At 37.7% G+C, this 17,251-nt stretch overlaps 1 protein-coding gene across 3 annotated transcripts in view; it reads left to right on the forward strand.

The window, feature by feature from the left end:
• Positions 1 to 16,724, forward strand: part of ttc39a (tetratricopeptide repeat domain 39A) — a 40,791-nt gene extending 24,067 nt beyond the window's left edge. For all 3 annotated transcript variants that reach the window (XM_084723485.1, XM_084723486.1, XM_084723484.1), the window contains 15 exons: positions 1,919 to 1,959; positions 2,507 to 2,574; positions 2,680 to 2,744; positions 2,885 to 2,984; positions 4,842 to 4,907; positions 6,163 to 6,271; positions 6,363 to 6,430; positions 6,523 to 6,582; positions 8,704 to 8,865; positions 9,342 to 9,433; positions 11,275 to 11,395; positions 12,509 to 12,620; positions 13,122 to 13,236; positions 13,485 to 13,601; positions 14,178 to 16,724. In XM_084723485.1, coding sequence (XP_084579611.1) covers positions 1,919 to 1,959; positions 2,507 to 2,574; positions 2,680 to 2,744; positions 2,885 to 2,984; positions 4,842 to 4,907; positions 6,163 to 6,271; positions 6,363 to 6,430; positions 6,523 to 6,582; positions 8,704 to 8,865; positions 9,342 to 9,433; positions 11,275 to 11,395; positions 12,509 to 12,620; positions 13,122 to 13,236; positions 13,485 to 13,601; positions 14,178 to 14,292 — 1,411 coding nt within the window. In that variant the 3' untranslated portion in view covers positions 14,293 to 16,724. The remainder of the gene's footprint in view (positions 1 to 1,918; positions 1,960 to 2,506; positions 2,575 to 2,679; positions 2,745 to 2,884; positions 2,985 to 4,841; positions 4,908 to 6,162; positions 6,272 to 6,362; positions 6,431 to 6,522; positions 6,583 to 8,703; positions 8,866 to 9,341; positions 9,434 to 11,274; positions 11,396 to 12,508; positions 12,621 to 13,121; positions 13,237 to 13,484; positions 13,602 to 14,177) is intronic.
• The last annotated feature ends 527 nt before the right edge of the window (positions 16,725 to 17,251 follow it).

Raw genomic sequence — 17,251 nt, forward strand, 5'->3', positions numbered from 1 at the left:
GCAAGATCACTTCTGTGTGACATACAAAAACATTTTAAGCCCAAGTGGGTCTACTGTCTATCTGATGATGGACAGTACTACAGGATACACCTACTTACGTCATGGGGGAAGTGAACAGTTTATCTCAGAGTCACCAGAAATGTTTCATCTGAAAACAACTTTTGTCTCTTGAAAGCTAAGATGGTTTACAGCAGCCATTCCCAGAGACGGGGTCGGGACCCACAGGGTTGTCACAGGAAATTTCCTTTGGGTCCTCAAATACATAAATATTATAGAAGAATTTCTGCAAATGTAAGATTAAAAATGTGTATATTGTTTTACTGATGAGAGGAAAAAAGAGCCCGCTAAATCTGCCTAAATATACTTATTTTGTTCAATTCATGAAGCAGGCTAAAAAGTCCTACATTGTTTTCCTGATGAGAGAAAATAAAAACAATTAGATGGCCTGTTAACTCATCCTAAATGTGTTTATTTCTCGTTTATAAATTATTTAACATGCATGTGTTTACAATGACCAGATGATGTGGAAATGGCAGTAAAAACTGGTCAGAATCGTTCATTTATGCACAAATGAATTCTTCCAAAGATATATTGATAAGGCCTATTGTAAACTGGGTTGTGATGGTCTGGTATTTTTAAAAAGCGGGTCACTGGAAAAAAAAGTTTGGGAAACATTCGTCTACAGCATGGGCTGGGAACCTTTACTATCAAAATAAAACAAATTGGCCAAAAAAGAAAAGAAAATCTGTCTGGAGCTGCAAATATTAAATTCTCTTCTTTTTGTTTGGATTTGGCTTCCATAGCTATCCAAGGGAGGCACAGGACAAGACATCAGCAAAATTCAGAGGAAAAGGTGCCAAACTATAGACAGTGGAGTTAAAGAAATATATTTTTTAAAACAATGTTTTAAATCACTGTAGAGACTTCATATTTTTTTTACAGTTGGAGAATGCAAGACTGACTTGAGGCCTACAGCTTTTTTTTGTTTTGTTTTTTTGACAAAGCCACAGGGAGACACTGGAGAGGAGCAGAAGAGACGCAGGTTGCTGATCACCGGTCTGAAGACAAGTCAGTTTAGAAACAATCAAAAAAGTTTGCCAGGTTTATCAACACTTGTACTGTTAATTTAAACATTTAGAGACGCGATACTGTATCTTTTGTACACTGGTTACCATTAGCAACATCACACCAAAACCAGAGAACATGCTGAGGTCATCCAGACTCACTGACCGGAGGAATGTCGCAACTGTTTGTCAAAATGTGTCCTGGAGCCACTGTGAGAATCTGTCATGACCGGACCAACAGTAGCTCTCATTAGCCCACCTACATATACACACATTCATCTTTATTTTATTTATTATTATAGTATTTTTAACCAGAAATGTTCCATTATCAATAACATCTCTTCTGTCCTGGTCAAGATGTGTGTTTTCTCAAAACTGATATTAAAATATTTTTAAACGTGTCAAAGGAGAAGTAAAGTTGAGTGCAGCTTGCAGCTTAAAGGTAAAGGCAGATTTCGCCGGCTCAGTTCGGTTGGTTGGGACCATGAGGAGAATTTTCTGTGATGATCGAGTGTTATAGCTACTGGGGTTATATGTCAGTAAACTGGATATGTACTGCAGTAATTACTCAATAGACTGAAGCCTTTCCTTCAGGCCAACACTGGTCTGGAGGTCAGAGCTGCAGTTTCCTTTTTCAGTGTTGTGACTGTCAGGTACATTTAATGCACAGTCAGCACCTCAGCATCCTGCCTTTACTGGAAAGGGGCTGAGTCACTGATTTGCATAGAAACAAGATAAGTAAAGAAATGCAGGACAGTGCAGGTGCAGCTGAAAAACAATCCGGAGGATTTTCAGTGGAAATGCAACACACCAATGACTAATCACGGTTTTGTGCTTTGCGATTTCTCAATCAGGCACCGCAAGAAGTCGAGTTTCTCCAAGAACTTCACAGAAGGTCAGTAAAGTCATATGACAACAATGAGTAAGCGCCTCAAAATAATGAGTTAGTGCCTCAAAATAGTGACTTAGTATCACAGAAAAGGAGATGTAACTTAGACTAATGAGTTAGTGTCTAAAATAATGACTTAATAATGCAAAATAATTAGTTATTATTGCAAATTACTAAGTTAGTATCCCAGAAAATAATGGAATACTTTCTCAAAGTAATGTGAAAACAATAACTTTTTTTTCAGAATAACTAACACACATTATAATGACGTATAAGATGTTTTTTTGTTTTTTTTATCACATTGGTGCAAATAGTCTTCCATTTAGTCCTGTACTGACAGAATGACTTAAATGCATCTCCATACTAGCTGATCAGTGTTAAGGAAGCAGTTTCAACCGTGTGTGCATGTGTGAGTCCTTAAACGTTTGTGTGTGCACTCATGTTAAAGTAGTGTATATGCATGTGTATGAATGTATATGTGTGTTCGGCCATTACGCTGCAGCTTTCATGCTGTCTGCGTGAAGATAACTGTGACGTATGATTTTCACCTCAGAGGAACTTCACGCTGAAGTCTGCTACGCTGAGTGTCTCCTGCAGAGGGCAGCGCTTACCTTCCTTCAGGTCAGGAATGAGGCTTACCCAGAAGCCACTGAATCTGCCACCACTGGTTTGCTTTAACTTTAATTTTCCCTCTCTTACACACTTTTTTGCTCCCCCTCTGTTCAGGATGAAAACATGATCAGTTTCATCAAAGGTGGAATCAAAGTGAGGAACAGCTACCAAACATACAAGTGAGAATATCTTTCCTCTCATCTCATCTCAGTGTTATTTCCAGTTTCCTATTAGACCCTTTATTGAAAACCTTTTTTCTATCTTTCATTACTTTGTAAAACCCTCTTAATCGGCTCTCTGTCTCCTGTTTCTCTCACAGAGAGCTTCACACAGTCCTCCAGTCCTCTGGATACACTCATGGTGACAACCATGGCCATTTTGAGGGTGGTGTGAAACTGGGAGTAGGAGCCTTTAATCTAGTAAGTAGGAGGCTGTTTGCATTTATAATCATACAGGGGTCAAAAAATCCTTGTTCACATCATGAATTGTGGGACAAGACTTCCAGAAAGTATCACTCACTAAACAAGTAAAAAGATTGACACCTACTTACCTGCCTTATATTTTTTGTGATGCTTAAGATGCTAATAATTACCCAGAAGTAGATAAAGAGCAAAACAGTATGAGAAGCTAAAATCTAACATCAGTGATGGAAAAACTATTCAGATCCTTTATTCCCTCATAAGAGTACCAGTAAAACAATATAAGTCCTGTATGAAAAATCCTACTCAAGTAAAAGTACTTTTAGCAGCAAGGTATTTAAAGTGAACTAAAAGGACTACTTTATGGCTTTCTGTACATACAGTTTTATAAACATGACTATGGCTTTGATATAACAGATAGTTAGACTTCAGATAGACGTCCAAATTAATCTGTTGCACAAAGCAGTTTAGCTCTTCACTATCTTAAGTAGGACTATGGCGCAATGAATTTTGGCTAAATTTAGACCTTTATCAAAATAAATAAAAGATCCACATCCAACCGCTCAACTCTACTTAACCTAGCAGAAAATATGTGTCTTTTGGAGGAATTCAAGGACATCTGACTTGGAAAAAAAAATCTCATGGAAAAAATTGCAGTGACTGCTGAGAGGAGCATCAAAGATGTGAAATTATGGTATACGATTCAAAGAAATCATTCCTCTCTCCATAACATGACTTTTTGTTGTCTTTTCTTTGCTGTTTGGTGGCAGTGATTATTACCATGGTAACATGGGTCTTAAACCCAAGTTAGCCTGGGGGTTAGGTGTGTATTTCCTTTGGTTTACAGTTAGTCAGTCTTTATTTTTGTGAATGGTCTGACTTGCATTTAGACTAACCTATGAGCAAAATTCAGACTAGTCTAAAATATCTTTTTAGAAACTGGCCATGGATAAATCTGAGGGGTCATGAAATAAATTAATGGGAGAGGAAGGAAGAATAAAATTGTTTTTATACGTAAATCTGTTTTCAGTTTTCCTACTTTTTCTCTAATCTTTTATTTTTGGTGGGGTCTTGGATCATTTCAGTGTTCATTGAAACAAAACCATGTGAGAAATTTAGAGAGAAAAATCACTATTTGTTGGAGCTTTTAACAATTCACAGACATCTGAAATGTGACCCCGACAACGCTACATGTCAGAAGCCAGAAGGGTTGGAAAATGACGGAAACCACTGGTTTAGTCTTAAACAATATGTTGTGTTTTGAATTCTTGTTATATGATCCATTCTGTAAAATCTTCATAATAAAAATAACAAGTAACTAAAGCGGTCAAATAAATGTAGTGGATATTTTCCTCTGAAATGTTGTGAAGTGGAAGAATAAAGCAGCATTAAATACAAATATCCAAGTAAAGTACAAGTACCTCCAAATTATACTTACTCACAGTGCCTGAGTAAATGTACTACATCCAGACAAGCAGTGTGTTTTGAGTTTAGTACTCCTCATGCAGCAATGATTGATTAATATTAGATTATAGCCAATCACCTGTTGTTTTTCAGCTGTTTTGTGCACATTTTAAATTTTTATGAGCATCTAAAGCATCAAAAAGGCAGATAGTCCTATCTTATTCACCACAAATGAGAGGCATATAGATTATATTAAAGAAGTAAAGCGAAGTACAGAAATGTTGACAAGACATTTGCACATAATTGTTCACCTGATTTACTGGCAGTGGGAATTTTGTTGTTTGGAAAATTGCTGTAATTACTGTACAACCACGGTATGTTTATGAAACTCAAGATCTTTCTGTGGAAACTTTCCTTGTTAATCCCGCTCCCACGCTTGTCTACTTCTTGCAGATGATTTCCATGTTGCCTACACGGACACTCAGGCTGCTGGAGTTTGTGGGTTTCTCTGGTAACAAGGTGAGCTCTGCTGGCAAGTGGGGAGTGAGTTACGGCTGACAGGACTGATGGGTTGAGTTGGAGATGTTTGATTGTTTTGTGCTGGGTTTGGAGTACTGGCTCTCTGCTGTTAACACTGCCGAGATAACTGAATTTTCCAGATTGGAAGATAAGAGGTTCGACTCTTTTAACTGACTCCTTTTAACTGAAATGAGTTTGAATTAGTCACTCAAGGTGAATCCCACCACCAACCAAGCTGGCTAACTTCCGGTTTAGCCGTTTGTTAATTTCAGTGCAGTAACATAATCATGCAGCTTTTCTAGAATTTCCAAACAGGTGAAATGAAACTGAGATGATCAAGTGAAACAAGTCATTTGGGTGAGTGAGTGAGTATTTTGTGCAGGCGAAGTCAGACTTTCAGCTCTAGGCTGGGAGAGCAAGTACTGAGTTGAAACAAGCCCCTGATTGGTTGCTTTTCTCATAGCGTTACACTAATACGGTAATTAACTTGATATATTTCTACAAATACAGTTAATATAAGAGCTACACGATGGTGTGAGTGACATGTGGCCCCACCTGGTCATCACAAGTCAGTGGAGATGAGGACTTGTCACTCCTGAGTCACGAGTAAAGAGTTGTTTGTGTTGAACAATTCATTCATGACTTTCACTAGATAATCATGACCTGTATCTGTAATTGCAGTTTCACTTAATCATTGATTCACAATAAATCTGTCCTGCGATTTGAACACTTGTAGTCAAAGCATGAGATGAAACTGTTTCATCTGTACAACTTGACGGGTGAATCACTTAAATATTGCTTTGATCATAAAGAGTAATGACTGTACTGTTTCTCTGTGCCATCTCTCCCTGTTCTTTGTTGTTAATCTGAGTTTAGGTCCTGGTATTATATCATGCTCTGGGTATTATTATTAGTATTTTACTGATTTATCTTTTAATTTAAAAAAAGACACCTTATCTAAGACATCTGGAGTCTCACGAGTTATGCTGACATGATCTGGACACGGTGAACTTGAATATCCTGTACATGTTACACTGCGTACTGCATGTTTTAGCCACAAACCTATCTGTGACGTATCTTTCTTCAGATAAAATACTCTGGTAGACAAACAGGCGCTGTTCATCCTTCAGCACAAACTGAATTACAACAAACCATGATGTAGTTCTTGTCTCTGTGTTTCTCCGGCACAGAAAATTTCTCCACAATGCATTAGTGTGTTCTGAGCTCATGTGTGCGTGTCTGTGTGTTTGTGCAGGAGTTTGGTCTTCTGCAGCTTCAGGAGGGCTCTGCAGAAAGCACATTCAGGTCCTTTCTATGTAACATGCTGCTGCTCTGTTATCACACCTTCATGAGCTTCATACTAGGTGAGAGAGGACGCACACGTACACACGCAGCTGCTGATAACCACAAAAAGCAGATAAGGTTAGCCTGTTTTGTTCTGTTTGTGTCTCACAGGCACTGGAGAAGGAGACGTTGAAGATGCAGAGAAACTGCTGCAGCCATATCTCAAAAAATATCCTAAGGTTTGCAAGAATTGAACACTGTGTTTTTTTTAATTTATGCATCATTAGAAGTGTCATGTTCCCAAACATAACATGGGTTGTGTTTCTCTCAGGGATCCATCTTCTTGTTCTTCGCTGGTCGAATCGAGGAGATCAAAGGCAACTTGGATGCTGTGAGTGCTGTCATTTCTATACACCTGAAAACAAGCAAAGCAAATATAAATTCCCCTCTGCACTCTTCATGGGGAACATCTTTTAACAGTATTTTTATTGAGGGCTTTCAATTATGCAAAACACAGCATTGTATATTAATAAAATGGTTAGCCTTGGCTGCAAATACAATATATAAAGAAATAATAACTAAAACAGGTGAATATACAGATCTTACAGTAATTACAATGTACAAAAAATCTTGAAGCTCACATGGGCACTGAACATAATCTTATTCCAGTTGTCCAGCCCCAATCTTATGCTTTATTTATCATTTCCAACATTTTGTTACAAAAACTCTGTGAAGCTCCCTCAGATATTATTAAAAACTAAATCTTTGGTCATGTATGTTAGTTTTTCCATAGCAACACAAGATCCTTAATATATTAATTCATATGTGGTTTGTTTACATTTTTTTCATCCTATAGCTAATGGTCTCTTAGCTTTCAGTTGCAAGTTTATTAGTGCACAGTTACTCTTATTAGGATTAAAAGTAAATGGATAAATACCCAGGACGCGCAACTCTGGCAAACAAGAGATTTTCAGTTTTGTTATCTGGCTAACCACATCAAGAGCCTCCTTCCAAAAACTTTTGACTACATTACATTCCCATAAGCAGCAAAAGAGTTTTCCTTTAGCACTGTTACATTTGAAGCACGTCTGGTGCATGAGAATCAAAGCCATGCATCACGCCATTGCCATTTTTTTAAAGTCTGTGAGTGTCTTGTGTGTCTGTCAGCCCGTATTTAAATTTGATTGCATGTGTGTACCGAGAGCTCTGTTTGACACCTTTAGGCGTGAACCTGCCGCCGTGTCACACTTCAACAAACCACTCTTTATTAATAATATATAACTTGGTGACTACTGATGAATTTTGATCTTTGTTGGTTGCAATAATTGTTCACATATAATTCACTATAGCTGAATGGTGCATTTGAATTTATCTTGCAAAGCAGTGGCAGCACTGTCATTCTGCTACTTTTTGTTTTTTAAAGTATGTCAGTCAATTTAATGTGTGGAAATACTTGACACATCTACAACGTTTACCCTAAATAGCATGCACATATTTAAAGATACAACTTGTGTGTTATTGCAGTGGATCAGTATTTCCCAATAGGTGTAATGAATGTGAAAATTCATTTCTGTTGTCAAGATCCAGAGACATACTGAACAAGAATACATTTTACTTTACAAGAAATTCTTTAAGTTTTTATAAAATTTATTTAGAGGGGATTGTTAGAATTATTATAAACATCTCCTGCATACTGAGTATGTCTTAAATAGACCTTATGATAGAACACAGTAGCCATTTTGACGCGAATTAGTAGTGCAAACGGTCAGGATGCTGCTATTGTGCTATTGTTGGCTCACAAGAAAGGCTTTGCTCTATTAAATGGGATGGATCTTGATTAGAATCACTGGTAACACCTGTGTTTATTCTACTATTTCATATCAATATGCTGCTGTGAAAAAAGATGATTATTTCTTCATGATGACAATAACAACAGGCAACATTTTAACATGTAATGAAATAAAGTAAGAAAGCAAAATTTTATTTATATAGCACATATCATTCATAATAAAACATGAAAATTAAAAGTGTTTACGAATTAAATAAGATATTATAAAATAAAATAATAATTAAATCCAACAGTTAAATGCAAATACAATAAAATAAAATAAATTGACACAAAAGGTAAGACCAGCAGACTAGACTACTGAAAGGCACAGCTAAAAAGGAATGTTTTCAGTTTAATTTTAAATGACGATAGTAGTAGAAGTAGCACACCTAGCATGATAGGTTAGGACACATTTGCCTAGATTTTTTCCTTCTTATTTTAATGTTCATCAGCCGACTTGATCCTCATCAATTTCTAAAGTACAGAACAAAAAGACACATGATGGTTAACCACACAAAGAAAACTCCACCTACATCTTTATGACACCAAGTCATATCAGAAATCAATTTGCATGAATCATTGACTAATTCAAACATAATATGTGTTGACTTGCTCACGACATAGTGAAATTCACACCGAGTATGTTAAAGAAGGTGACATCCTGGGTGGTTTGTATGTTTCCAGGCTATCACACGTTTTGAGGAGTGCTGCGAGGCTCAGCAGCAGTGGAAGCAGTTTCACCACATGTGTTACTGGGAGCTGATGTGGTGCTTCACATATCAGAGGCACTGGAAGATGGCCTACTTCTACGCTGACCTGCTCAGCAAGGAGAACTCCTGGTCCAAGGTGGGCCACCATATTATGCTTGTTTTTAGTTTGACAAGTGTTTCTTATCTATCAAATTCATCGAAAGCAGTTTTTAGCTTGTGGAAAAATTGCAATCCTTCAGATAAAAATCACAATGTGAGCGACCTGCTGGTTATGTCACATACACTTATGACACTTATGCAGAAATTTCTCCCTTTTTCAGTCCCAGTAGGGCACATTTATTGTAAATCAAAAGCAGTACAGAAGACAAAATCTATTAAATGTTTGACAGTGATATTGGAAAAAAAATGAATTACATTTTATACTATTATGAGAGACAAAAAGCTTCGTCAGCAACCTGTAGTGGCTGAAAATAACACGCCTAAGAATGACTTGAGCTCTGCAGCCCTGCTCTGACTCTCTAAACTCCTCACAGTCGTAGTTTTTTCTCTTCTCATCTCATTAAAACGGGAAAGATGGGATTGCTGTAGTAACCACTTTTTCCCTTCCCTCAGGCCACCTATGCGTATATGAAAGCAGCCTACCTCAGCATGCTGACTCCAGATGATTGCCTAACCTTCGGGGAAACTGCATTCACTCTGTTCAGGTATGAACCATGAGCTCAGGCACGACTGAAATGAGTCGCAGCACCCACAGCGAAACAGACATGATTCACATTTATATGTATATCTATGACATCATAATCTCAGCTAATTCTTCTGGGAAGAGACTGCATTTAGTAGGAAACACGAGGGAATATAAGAGATGCAATTTCTTTCATAGGATATTATAGCTAGAACTATTGGTGGTACACTAACTGAACATTTCAGTGAACTAGTAGCATTTTAAGATTTTTTAAGATATGTAATTATTAGAAGAAACTACCAGCATGTTTCACATATTTTCTCCCTGCTACTCATATGTATACATCAGACTGGCAATACGTCATTAACCCCCAGTTACCAAGGCTGCTTCCCCTTTCTGAGGCAAAGATGATGGTTTTCTTCTAGAAAAAGAGAGAGATCCCAAAATGAGAGCAGCAAGAATATTTCACCTCCAGAGAACCGTAATTGTTTATTTTGACAGCAGTGTAAATTCCTTTTTGATGATAAGAAATATGAATCAGCTTCTTTCGTATAAATTATGCTAAATAAGATACCAGAAACATCTGTATTATCAGGCCTGAGAGTAATAGATTACATGAAATGGGGTTATGTAATCTGGAGACAAAACAAAAGTAACCAGATTACAGACACATTTAGTAAAAATGAGTATTATTAGTAGGATTACAATTTCATAATAGAGAATGATATACTGCCGTGAACAGTGTGCACAGTTGTCTATTCATTATCATTGCCTCTTGTGAAAAAATGTTTCACTGGGTGAAAATTTTGCCATTTTTTGTCTTTAAATCGATCAATCAGCCAATAAATTGTGCACAACAAAGGAAGGAATAGCTGGACAAACTAATAAATGAACCAAGGAACATAAAAGATTTGGAACGATTAATCTATTAATAATCAACTATGAAAATATTCTTCATTTATTTTGATAATCAATGACTCTTTTTGGAATAATTTTTAATTTAAAAAAATCAACATTCTCAGATTTCAGCTGCTAACATGTGAGTCTTTTCTGGTTTCTTTACTCTTCTCTGACAGTAAACTGAATATTTCTGAGTTGTGGATATTTTAGACCAAACAACTAATCGATTAATTTAGAAAATAATCATCCAGTTAATTGATGATGAAAATAATCGTTAGTTTTAAAAGAGTATATTAGGCTGAACAATTTCACCATATTTCATACTGAGTTATTCCAAAAGTAACAGAAAGTAATCAAGTTACATTACTTTAATATTGTGATACTTGGATTAAGTTACATTCTTTAACAGGTAATTAGTAACTGTTTTGGAATACATTTTTAAAGTAAACCTCCTACGCCTGTGTATTAATAACCAAAGCTTTCACACTGAGATTTGGGGCACATGAGGTACATGAATTGTGGTAAATGATGCTGGTGACAGTTACTACTGATGGATAACGTTAGCTGCTGTACTGCGAGTACAGTCATAATGTTACTGTAGCAGCGTCAGACTGTCGTCTCTAACTACTTTAAGGAGGTTTTGTTATTTACAGAGAACGCTAAAGCCAAACTTCATCTGATGATTAAATGTTAGCAGTGCCCTGTTGGCTCACTGACACATTTGAATGGGGGAAGACTGAACGGCTGAACGATTAACCATAATTTATTAATTAACGCTCAGGTTCAGGTAAGGCCGCAAATAATTATTAGACATGTCTATAAAACAAAGGTTTGTTGAACTTGACATGAATGTATACAAGCAGCAATTCAAAAACATGCCAAATTGCATTAACATGTATGCGATCCTCTGATTTTTATCCCCTGGTCTGATGTCTGTGTATTTTTTTTTTTATCATATTCCAGGCAGGTCCCAGGGCTGAAGCAGAAAATAGCAGGAAAATCTTTACCGACAGAGAAGTTTGCTATCAGGAAAGCCCGCCGCTACCTTGCAGAAAACCCCATTCCTCTTCCCGCTCCTCCACTGGTCAGTACTGCTACTGCTTGTAGCATGACAGACACTTACTACAATATGTTGCATTGTTTCTTTGAAGTAAATGGATCAAGGATTACGATCCATGACATTTGCTCTGTTTCGCAGAGATTTTATCCTGTAACGAAGGTGGAAGATTGGCAGAGAACAATGCTCAGAGGCTAATTTATGGCATTTCACAAGTATATCATCTAGCTGCTCATCTTGATCTCCTGTCTGGGAGGTACAAGCATCAGGCTTTATCCCTGTAAGCCTACAGTGTTTGTTTGAGGGCGCAGTCTGTATGAAATAGAAAACCTAGTAAACCTAGCTCTGTGAGCTTAGGTGGAGCCCTCTAACCTTGTCATTGTGCCACTCCTTGGATTCCTGACGTGGCTGCCGGTTAAGGCACCACAGGCATGTATACAGTCTACACTCGCAGGGCTTGGGTGATCTGTCTTGATTGACTGAACCAGGACAAAATACCACATTAAGACACCAAGTTCTTGAGGAACACCAGAGAAAAAAAATATGCTGTGATTTGGTATCAAAAACTAGGAAAGCCATACATCCCTGGTCATTTTTTATAGTGAGGCCAAGTTAAAAAAAATGATCTCGCTACAAAGAAATGGCTGCAAGGGGCACCGTCATTGTCACACACGAATAGAATTGGGCTCATTAAATTCAGTCAAAACTTTCCAGTCATGCTCAATTTATGATATTCTAATACTGTTTATGGACCCCAGTGCACAGAAATATTCTAAATGGAATAGCCATAAATAATAGCATTTATGCTCCATGGGGAAAAAATGCACAATGTTTGCCCAAAGCTACATGGGATTAGCATAACATGGGTGTGTCTGTTTAGGGGAAATTGTACCCAGTGAACCCATTTTCATTCTCATATCTTGAGGTGAGAAGTCAAAAGACCTCTTTAAAAACAGCCATGCCAGTTTTTACTTAGCATTATGCATTATTGAATCCCCTTTCCAGACAAGCTAACACGACATGGATGGTACCGATGGATTCTTTAGGTCTACGGCTACATTTTTTGTTCACCTACATCAGTGAAAACTCTATAATTTTTGCTTTTGTATGACGTGTGTTCATTTCATGTGTGTTTTCTAGGAGATGATGTACATCTGGAACGGCTACACGGTCATTGGCAAACACAAAGACCTGACTGAGGGCATGCTGAAAACACTGGATGAGGCTCAGGCTAAACTCGAGAGCAGCCCAAGTATGCTAAATTATTTATCAGAGCCAAGAGGATCATTTTAATGGATTAGAATTTTATATATGTTGATATAAATATGCTAACATGGATTGCATTTATAATTATTGTGAGCATCTTAGACTGGGTTGCACCAACAAAGATTAATTTAGTCTAAGATTAGTTCTAATCAGAAATTAGCAAAATTGGTTTTAAACTGAAACAGTCATTTAGTAAATGCAACTGCACTGATGTAAATCCAAAATTAAATAGAGCTTAATATATATGGAGATGCTTGCTTATCCAAATTAAAATAAAGAAATAATAAACTTGAGTGCTCTTGGGACCTACCAAATATAAAAGAGGGCAGGAAACTGTAACAAAACGTTATTGTTTGCTAGCTAGCTAAAAAGTTTAGCACCATAGTTAGCCTTCTCATGATGGCTTGGCATAGCAGCTGTTGATGTTTGTCCAGAATTAATGTACCCCTTTTGTTTGTTCCTGACTTTCCTGTTGTGTGTTTGTCAGGGACCGAGTTCTCCATAGATGATCAGTGTCTGCTGAGCCTCTTGAAGGGACTGTGTCTCAAACACCTGGGGCATCAAGAGGAGGCCGAACACTACTTTACCCTCATCCTCTGCAAGTAAGCCTTACTCTGTATGTGTACAGGCATGTACAGTATGCTTAATAAAACCAGAAACACAGATCCGCTCTAGTTTCTTGCAGTGTGTAATCATCAATCAGGCTGGTCGTATTCGTTTTGCATCCTCTGGTGAATAAAGACTGTTCTGTGTTGAAACAGTAACAGCACAACAGTTGAAGGGAATCTTTGTTTATACTGACTTTATCTCCACACATTCTGTAACCACTGTCTTTTGACATTATCTGCAGTGAGACTCAGATCAAGTATGACCACTACCTGGTTCCTAACGCCCTGCTGGAGCACGGCCTGCTGTGTCTGGAGCAAGGCCGAAGAGATGAAGCTGTCAAACTCTTAGAAGCAGCAAAGTAAGTTTTCCAACACGCAAAACATATTCAAATTGCCTGTGGTTGTAGAGAAGATTTTTTAATCAAATATTCTCTATATGCTTGCAGCAGTTTAATGAAATATTTTACTATGCCTTATATTTTTCACATAGTGTGTAGCACACTACAAGTCATCACTTTTGACATTGTTTTTTAAAGTACCAGTGTATAGGATTTAGTGGCATCTAGCAGTGAGCTTGCAGATCACAAAAACCTTGTGTCACTCTGTCTTTCCAAGCATTTAGGAGAACCTACAGTACATTGGTTGCTAAAGTCGTGCAAAAGTCAAAAGGCAGTATCTAGAACCAGCTTTTGTATGTTCAGGGCTACTGACAGGGGACCCACTCCCTAAGCAGATGTAAACAGGTCATTTTAAAGTAACAAAATATTTCATTTCGTACGTATTCTGTAAATGTTACACACTGGAATAATGTTTGCTTTGACTTGATTGTAAACCATCGTTATGATTTATGGATTTATTACAATGTGTGAAATGAGAACTCAGATCGAGATTCATCCCTGATGTGATTGTAAACGACTCTGTATGCTCTGTTTCAGGCTTAATTACAAAAACTACTCGATGGAATCACGGACACACTTCCGTATTCAGGCTGCTTTGCACAAGGCCAAGGGCACGGGGGAGAATGGCACCCATGTTCCCTCCAGCCCATAACAGACAGAGGAGGGCACACTAGAGCTGAGACAGCTTTCTGTTTCTGCAGTCCCACAATGCAACACTCAGCCCAGTCCAGCCCCGCCCATTAGGGCGGATGATTTGTTTTCTTTTTCATCAGGAGGGTTGGGGAAGATGGATGCTTGTCTCTCTCATGTGTGCCATCTTTATGGGCAACTGCAGCTCTGTGTGGCCCTGATTGTCTTAGATGGGTTTGCCATGCCCTCCTCCAGGGTTATATTTTGATGAACTTCACTTCCTCATGTGATTTGAAATAGAGACAAATTGCGAAATGTGCCTATATTTATGAAACATTGCTTCTAGCTGGCTTGTTTGTCTAGCACTGTGGCCACCCATAAGGGGTACACTAGGGTAGAAAACAAGATCACGGTTATGTAGTATATCCTGCAGAATACCTCCACTACTACCCCAGCATAAAAATGTGCCCAGTTTAGGGTTGTAGGGTTGGAAATGATGGAGCCAGAGTGCCAAAAAGCCCCCACTGACACTCAGTCCAGCAGCAACATCTGACCTGGTTACTACAAAGCTCTCCCACTTCTTTTAATTTAAAGGGTATTTCGGCATTTTTCATGTGGGTGTCCAGTCAGTGTGGATAATAAATGTAGTCAGCTGAAACAAAAAATTCCTCATTGCCACTATATTGACTGAGACAGCTGAGTTCTCCAGCTTGAGGAGCCATGCCGGCAGTGTCTACATGTACCAGGATGCAATGCCTGCAAGTTTCTGACACCCATGTTGCTGTGTATGACCTATAGCCTATAGCAATTCCTTTGTTGGCTTGTTTTGTCAATGTTAGGTGACAAAAATACTCATCTAGCACACACCCTGTCTACCCAGAGGCAGAGACGAGAAATCCAAGCTGAAATACTGAAAATTTGTTCCTGCAGCCACATTTTGCCTCATGGTCAATATAGCACACACTGACAAATTTATTGCTTTGGTTGACTACATTTACCATCAACGCTGACTGGGCATCCACAGGAAAACTGCCAAATTTTCCCTTTAATGTAAATGAGAGATTATTGATATCTTGACTTGAGTAAATGGGGTATGGTACATAGTTATGTGTTGACATATTTTGACATCAGGTATACTGTGCACATACATCACTCACCATATAGTCCATGAGGACCATGAGACTGTTTTGTACTATGTCATTTGATACATTTTGGTTGACAGGTTTCACCTATGTTTATTATATTTTTTTCATCAAAACCAATGTGACCTAAATATATATAAATTCTATAGATGTTGAATTAAGTTTTACACTACATAAGCTTTGGTTCACTGTGTTTCTCAGTGTGAGGGAACATTTTATTGTTTATTTTAACATTTCTTCCTCTCCTTGAAATCTGTGGAAACACTGAAAGACACAAATTTATTCATGTAAAAGAAATTATCAAATCTGCAATCCTGCTGTATTTACAGTTACATACATGTAATGGCTTTTGCACAGAGCTATGTAAATCAGCCAGCCATGCAAACTCTCCAGAGTCCAAAAAAAAATCTGAGTTGCAACGAGAGTTGTTCTTTACATTTATATACTGTAAATGGCACCTTTTACACAAATTGTCCCGTTTTAAGAGGACAGATGAATGTGTCTTTTAGAAAGGCAGACTCCCTCCTTTTCTCCTCCTGGTGTGTGGGACGGGCTCCAACAGTACTTGAGTCTGAACAAACAGGCCATTCACGCCGAGCAGCGAAGGACTGCGTGCTTGTCCGCCTGTTGCATCTTTAGTGAGTGAAGAAGCTCTGAACGGGAACCACCACAGTCTTCCTGCTTCGTGAATACCCTCTGCTGCTCTTGTATCAGCAACGCTTGTCTAAAAGCACCTATAGAAGGACTTGAACATCATAACCACGACTCTGTGTCAAATAATAATCTGTATATGAACAAATACTTGTAATGAAATAAGTCAGAAAGGGGTGACCTCTAATTGTGTTGATGGTGAGGTTATTTGAAGGGCTGTGTCCCAGCAAGAGTGTCCAAATCCTAGAAACTCAGATGTTGTCTCAAGTGTTGGAATTAGAGCACTGCTGATTTATTCATGATTAGAGTAAGGTTTGGGATTCAAGATGATGACTAGGAGTCAGTTTCAATGTTTTTTAATGGTGGAGGAAATGTAGGCTACTTTCAATATTGTTTTAACAGCAGTCGCTCTCTGGAATATTCCAGTAACAAATTATATTTTATTTTCTGATAATTAATTAAGCTTTTTTTTCCTTTGTTTTTTCAGGTATATCTGAAAAGAAACTCTAACCAAATTTAGTGGCATTGTGATGTTTACAATCAGCATATTTTACTGGGCACGGCTACCACTCAGCAGAATGACATTCCTGTACATACTGAATGTTTCTATTGTAAATTAAGATGAAATGATGATGATAAGCAACTAAAAAAACACATCCAATTTTGTGTCTTTTTTGTCATTTGTGCACCACAAACAGAATTACAAAATGCAATGTGCAGTAGCGTTGCATTGATTAATAGAAAAATAATTGATTATTAAATTAATTACCAACTATTATGATAACCAGTCAACTGTTTTGCGCATTTTATGTTTGATAGAAAAGAGTCAAAGTTCTTTGATTGAAGGTTCTAAAATGTGAATAGTTCCTGTAGTCTTTACTCCTTGACATTAAACTGAATATCTTTGGGCTGTGGGAAAAACAAAACATTTGCGGACATCATCTTAGGCTTTGGGAAACACTTTTGTCAACATTTTATGACATTTTATAAACCGAACAATTAGTTAATATAGAAAATAAGTGAAAGATTAATTGACATTTAAAATAATCGTTAGTTGTAGCCCCAACGTGCACAATACACATTGGTCATATTTACAGAACAAGGAGGCAGTGCATGCATTGTTCTCATACGTGTGATCTAATCCACAAGATTACAGTAAAGTCGTCTCATCTTGTTGATATGCAAGGC

This window comes from Lutjanus erythropterus, chromosome 7 (genome assembly GCF_056507025.1).
Source record: "Lutjanus erythropterus isolate fLutEry1 chromosome 7, fLutEry1.hap2, whole genome shotgun sequence".
NCBI classification, from domain to species: Eukaryota; Metazoa; Chordata; class Actinopteri; order Lutjaniformes; family Lutjanidae; genus Lutjanus; species Lutjanus erythropterus.